Genomic DNA, 6,029 nt, shown 5'->3' with positions numbered 1-6,029 from the left:
ATCTGTTGCAAAGCTTTCCTGCCTGGCTAATGCTAAAGCTAATGTCGCGGGGCTTTCAGTAATGCGGTGAACCAAAACGGCGCAGAAACACCCGTTAAAATGATACTTAATTGTTTATACGTGGCCAAGTACGACGACTAAGAAGTCTTAATTGCTAATTTAATCGTGACTTTTACCATGTAGCTCCTGAAGCTGTTAGCTCATCCGTATACGTCTCGTTATACTGCCCCCAAGTGGCCAAAATGTGCACACCACAATGAGCTCGTTAAAAAAGCAAAACGTGTCATGTCTCTCCTTTTTATTCATAACTCCTCAATACAATCATCAATAACAAAAGCTAGAAAAGTAATTAATAGAACATTCATTTTCTTTGCCGTAAATTTGCATTGCGCCCGTAGCCAGCTGAAATAAATGTAGCTTAAAAAAAAAAAAAGTGATTGTGGTCTCCGTCTCATTTCTTGAGGTCAATTACCGCATAAGTGTCCTGGACATGAGGAGTCAAACCCTGACGAGACAACGAGCAACACAACACCCAAGTCAAACATTTTTTTCATGATCGATTCCCACGTCGGCACTAAAAGTGTGTCAAAGACTTACAGTGTAAATGCCTTCTGGAGGATTCTATCAGAGGAATGGAGAACAAGAAAAAAAAAGCTGTAAAAAGTCACACACGAGTTGTGCATGTGCAATGCATTTTACCTGCTTGGCGTTTGCTTTCCCTTCGGCATGCTTCTTAGCAGTGCAAATCTGTAAGTCACGCATATTAATATTTACTATGCTTATCATTACGAAGCACCAAACTGCATCTTCCGCCTTTATCTGTCTGTACCGTTTTTTTTTGTTTTTGTTTTATCTTTAGGCTTCTTTCACAATCCGACAGGAAGTGAGGCCACAGCCACTGACACGCTGCATGTCAAGTGATGCACTTTGTACGTATGAAAGCTGCCATCCTTGCTGGGATTCATTTTGAGTGTGAATTGAATTGGGACGCATGAATACAGACAGGCGGGAAAAAATGATGCCAACCTTGAGTCTGCAGTAGAGCGCGGTCAGGATGATGCCATACAAAAAGAGAATGCCATCCAGCACATAACAGATCTCGGGTTCGGCGAGAGCGGCTGCGGATTTAAAAAAAATGGAATTGTGGCAAAAATCTCAATGCAGTGAAATATAAACCAGTCATTCAAGTTGAAACAACTCAAAAATATCAATTATGGACATTTATGGCCACAAATTTTGTTAGCACAGCAAAGTCAGCAAATTTTCTTTACTTATCTTTATTTTAAGGCGATGATACAAGGGACGTGTTCTTTATAATCTTCTTTTCAAATTTTCACATCGAAACTTGAAATTCTTTGTTCAATTACCCAACAAAAAATGTAATTGAATTTTAACATTTTGAGTTTTCTCCATTTTTTGTTGGGGTACAGCATTGCTCTTCCACCCAAATTGAAAGGAACCAAAAAAAAAAAGTCGTAAAATGACCGATCGCATGACGGTCGTGACATTTTTCTTGGATTTGAAACTAGTCGAGACAAAAACTCAACCGGTTGGTTGCGACTTTTGACTTGTGGGTGGCTCGCAACCAAACCAAGTCACTCTTTTGACTCCTCTGAATCGCCGACAAGCACCAAATTTAATTTAATTTCAATTGTTTATTTCTTTTCTCCCCCAGCGACGCCTAAGACAATCAACTTCTCTTTTCTCAGGCGAGAAAATAGGTCAAAAAAGGTCAACAAGAACCCGCTTACGGAAAGCTTGTTTGTAAAAAAGGTGGCCGCCGTGAGTGAGCGAAGAAGCGCCCAACGCTGCACAACTCACCAGCTCGACCGAAACTCATCCACAAAGGAACGGCCGCCAAAAGTGGATTCCTGCGCCACGAGGCCATGGTTCTCGATCGCGTCCGAAACACGGCTTTGCTCCGCTCTGAAGAATGACGAAGTGCAAAAAAAAAAAAAAAAAAAAAAAAGTCTCAGCCGAGAAGGGAAGTTGTGGTCTGAGCATGAAGTCCATCTGGCTCAGATCTGCTCAGGCCACGCCCACTTTTGAAGACCAAAACCACCAGCAAAGCTAAACCATTTTGCTCTTTTTTTCCCGCTCACACTACGAATAACAGAAGCCTCTTTTATTTATTTATTTTTTTTTTTTTTTTCATTCTGAGCATAAAATATTTATTCGCCATGATACATCACAAAACAGCAGGCGGGCGTCGTCGTGCTTAGCGGTCCACCTCCCCGAACACGATGTCCTGCGTGCCTGTCGGGAAGAAAACGGTTTGTGATGATGAGGACGACGCTCACGTTGATGACGTCGCTTACCAATAATGGCCACGACGTCTGCGAGCATGTGTCCTTGGGACATCTTGTCCAGACTGGCCTAGAAAAATCAAAACAATTCCGCTTGTCACTTCATAAGCAACTTGGAAGAACTAAATGAAAAACAGCGCAGGAAGGAAGGAGCAGACGGCGTCTAAATAAAAACAGCACCGTCGGTACTTTTTCCGAAGTCAGCGCGGCCTCGAGCGCGAAGCGCCGCGTGGCGCTCGGCTGCGTTTTTAAATATTTCAACGTTGTCTTAAAGCGCGTACCAGGTGGGCGAATCCGGGCGCTTTGATCTTGCAGCGGTAGGGTCTGCTGGAACCGTCCGACACCAAGTAAACACCAAACTCTCCCTGGAGGCAACACACGCAAACAAATGCGAGTAAGCAGTTCACATCACAACTTTTATTTCCGCTACTAAAGTTTTTTTTTGTGACTGTTTGTTATTAGGACGACGCGCAAACAACTCAAGTCGTTTTCATTTCAAAGGGAACGCACAGAAACCTACTCTGCTTTATCCATCCGGAACTTGCTAAAATTGCGTTCAAACCATCCAACGGATCAAAATGCAGTTCTGATCGTTATCGGAGCATAAACGGGAAGTTTGCGTTATGTGCTTGGTCACATATAGCGGAAGCAATACCGTCCTCTGAACAGCGCTGTCATATTCTTGAGTTGATTAATGGACAACTAATCGATTATCAAATGAATCGTTGATTACTCGAGAATGGATTTATTGCTGATGGCTTTTTTTTTTCCATTTAAAATTGTCCCCCAAAAAAGGCAGAATTTCAGCTTCTCAACAGTTAATGTCGCTCCATATTCACAAACTTATATCATCATTGTGTTGAATCAAAACTAAATATTTGCTTTTACTTTGGAAAACAATGACGACATTTTCGCTTGTTTTCTGAAATGTTATTTGGAATCAGAAACATGTTTATGCATTTTCTACATAGTAATAATGTCCTGTCTTGGAATGAAAAGATGGGAGATTAAAATTGAATCTGATTAATCGATTTATTCAAACAATCGTTAACCTCAGCCCGACTTTAGATGACTGTATTTTACGGACCATTAGACGCAACAATATATCAGGCGTAGCAACTCTTTAAAATAAATAAATAAAATATACAAGCCGCAGGAGGCCATAAGGCGCAGTTCTCTATGCTTGAAGTGAATCTTAATTTCACAAATACAACACGTGATGTGGTTGAAGCGACCTCACCTTGGGGGCCTCCACTGCGGTGTATGTGGCCCCCGGGGGGACCTGGTAGCCTTCGGTGTACAGCTTAAAGTGATGAATCAAGGACTCCATGGACATCTGGCAACAAGAAGCACAAGTGTCAGCATCGCGCGGTTCATCTCCGCTGAGCTTCGCTCTCCACTCACCTTCATCTCGGACCTCTTGGGCGGAGCCACCTTGGCGTCGTCCACCTTGATCTCGCCTTCCGGCATCTTGTTGAGCGCCTGGTGCATGATCCGCAGCGACTGCCGCATCTCCTCCACCCGACACAGATACCTGCACAAGGAAGAGATTGAGCTGAGGAGCGAGCGAGGGAGAGGAAGAGCGCCCCCTGTTGTTCACGCACCGGTCGTAGCAGTCGCCGTTACTTCCGATCGGGACGTCGAAGTCCACCTCGTCGTACTTGTCGTACGGCTGGGATTTACGCAGGTCCCACTTGATGCCGGAACCTCTCAGCATCACACCGCTGGGGGTGGAACAAGCACACCAAAAGGTCAAAGGTCATCAAAATATTTATGTATCATGAATCTGGTTGCGTTTACGAGAATACAGGTTTAGTTATTGCTCGTGTGTGTTGAAAATAAACGGGAAAGAGACCCTTGGGGAACAAAAAAAGATCGCATAGTAAATCTCAATCGTAATATTGAGGCGAGAAAAAAAATCGTTCCACCCGAACCTGAAGCCATAGTTGAGAGCTTCCTCCGCGGTCACCACACCGATGTCCACGGTGCGATTCTTCCAGATGCGGTTATTCGTCAACATCTGCAAAAGCGGACGACAAACAGCTCAGAATCGTCGCTGACGTCGCATCGCATCTCCGAGACGCAAGAACGCACCTCTTCCACCTCGTCGATACGAATGGAGAAGTTCTTGCACCACTCGTAGATGTCGTCCATCAGGCCCAAGGGAAGATCCTGCCACACGGCGCGAGAGTTGGCCAATCAGCGCTCAGGCACCGATTCCACTTTGATTTGCTTTCGTTACCTGATGAACACCGCCGGGTCGCACGTAGGCGGCGTGCATTCTGGCGCCGGACACTCGCTCGTAGAACTCAAACATCTAAGAGAGGGAAATCGGAGTGTCAAGGAGTGTCGACTCAATTGTGATTACACACTTCACCTTCTCTCTCTCCTCGAACATCCAGAAGAACGGAGTCATGGCGCCGATGTCAAGAGCGTGAGTGGTGACAGCCATGATGTGGTTCAGGATGCGCGTCAACTCACCGTACAGAACTACCATTTTACAAAAGAGGTGTTATTGGATTGCAAATTCTGCATTGAGGGCCACGGGTTCGTTTTGTAACGTTGTACCTCTGATCCACTCAGCGCGGGGCGGCGCCTTAATGTTGAGCAGCCTTTCCACAGCCAGCGAGTAGGCTTGCTCATTGCACATCATGGAAACGTAGTCCAAGCGGTCAAAGTAGGGAAGAGCCTTCGGCAGAAGGACGACGTTAGTTGTTTTGACTGTAAATATATAATTATACATTCCTCGAGTCGTACCTGCAGGTATGTCTTGTACTCGATCAGTTTCTCCGTGCCACGGTGAAGCAAGCCAATATGGGGGTCGCACTTTTTCACGGACTCGCCGCTGAGCTCCATCACCAGGCGCAGCACACCGTGAGCGGCGGGATGCTGCGGCCCAAAGTTGATGGTCAGGTTGGACACGTCCTTCTCGGCCGGAGGATCTTTGTCTGGCCAAACAAACGGAAGGCTTGAAAATAGGCAGTGAGCAAACTTGACATTTCAGAGAGAGAGGGGGGGAATTTTACCATTCCATGGGGGTGGTTTCCAGTTGGCATTAATAGCAGTGGGGTACATCACTGCACCGGCATATTGCTCAGTCCACTCCACATCTGGCTGCCACTGTTTCTTCCTAATAACCAACATAATTATAAACACATTGCAGTAAAGCGATTGGGCGTTATGCGGCAGTAACAAACGAGATGAGTCATCGTAACTTTGACATGTCCACTGAAGATGCTTGCGTGCATTCGTATGATTTACAGGTCAAACTGTGCATATTTTGGTATGCCGCTAACGTTAGCTTTTGCGTGCGTAATTGTGCGTCCAGTTTGACAGCTCAAACTAACGCGAATGACGTGCGATCGATGTCACGTTCAAAGTTTGCAATGATTTACCTGCTTTGAAAGACAGCGCAGCACGGACTTCCGATGTGAGCATTTATTGGCGTTAAGATTAATTTGGTTGAAGGACGTCCCAATTTGGTAAGCGACCTCAACATTGAGACCGCCATCTTGGTTGCCAGGCCAGCTCGGGGGGACTGACGTCATTGAGTTACTTCTTCGCTGCTCACTTTCGTCGAAGGAGCGCACGCGACTGCCATCAATTGGTAGTGTTCATTAGTACACGCACAATTGTAGTACATTCCAGTAAGTCGGTGGAGGGTCAAGGCCTTCTCAGCTGGCCTAACATAACCAAAAATCAAGAAATCGTGATCCTATTCAT

The 6,029-nt window shown here is 45.5% G+C and overlaps 2 protein-coding genes across 3 annotated transcripts; both read right to left on the bottom strand.

Annotated features, from left to right (window-relative positions):
- Positions 1-283: 283 nt before the first annotated feature.
- On the bottom strand, positions 284-2,051 carry fcer1g (Fc epsilon receptor IgFc epsilon receptor Ig). The gene is made up of 5 exons (XM_088293190.1): positions 1,822-2,051; positions 1,027-1,118; positions 700-747; positions 598-621; positions 284-505 (listed from the first exon to the last, which is right to left on the bottom strand). Exons 1-5 carry the CDS (start codon positions 1,886-1,888, stop codon positions 452-454), a joined length of 285 nt encoding a protein of 94 aa, XP_088149316.1. The 5' UTR covers positions 1,889-2,051; the 3' UTR covers positions 284-451.
- Positions 2,052-2,130: 79 nt separating this feature from the next.
- Positions 2,131-5,865, bottom strand: ndufs2 (NADH:ubiquinone oxidoreductase core subunit S2). Of its 2 annotated transcripts, XM_088293187.1 has the most exons (14): positions 5,702-5,865; positions 5,333-5,436; positions 5,064-5,254; positions 4,875-4,995; positions 4,684-4,796; positions 4,549-4,623; positions 4,401-4,478; positions 4,241-4,326; positions 3,911-4,030; positions 3,711-3,840; positions 3,547-3,642; positions 2,588-2,671; positions 2,319-2,376; positions 2,131-2,256 (listed from the first exon to the last, which is right to left on the bottom strand). In XM_088293187.1, exons 1-14 carry the CDS (start codon positions 5,815-5,817, stop codon positions 2,219-2,221), a joined length of 1,410 nt encoding a protein of 469 aa, XP_088149313.1. In that variant the 5' UTR covers positions 5,818-5,865; the 3' UTR covers positions 2,131-2,218. The 2 variants fall into 2 exon arrangements, with proteins under 2 accessions (XP_088149313.1, XP_088149314.1); XM_088293188.1 differs by lacking the exons at positions 2,131-2,256; positions 2,319-2,376; positions 2,588-2,671 and adding an exon at positions 2,727-2,965 and having other exon boundaries at positions 3,542-3,642.
- Between the last annotated feature and the right edge of the window lie 164 nt (positions 5,866-6,029).

The sequence above is a fragment of the Idiotropiscis lumnitzeri genome, chromosome 4, assembly GCF_059441095.1.
Source record: "Idiotropiscis lumnitzeri isolate Australia: NSW breed Sydney's pygmy pipehorse chromosome 4, RoL_Ilum_1.0, whole genome shotgun sequence".
In the NCBI taxonomy this organism is placed as follows: Eukaryota; Metazoa; Chordata; class Actinopteri; order Syngnathiformes; family Syngnathidae; genus Idiotropiscis; species Idiotropiscis lumnitzeri.
The sequence above is the reverse complement of the archived record's forward strand: the minus strand, read 5'-3'. Positions and strand labels throughout refer to the sequence as shown.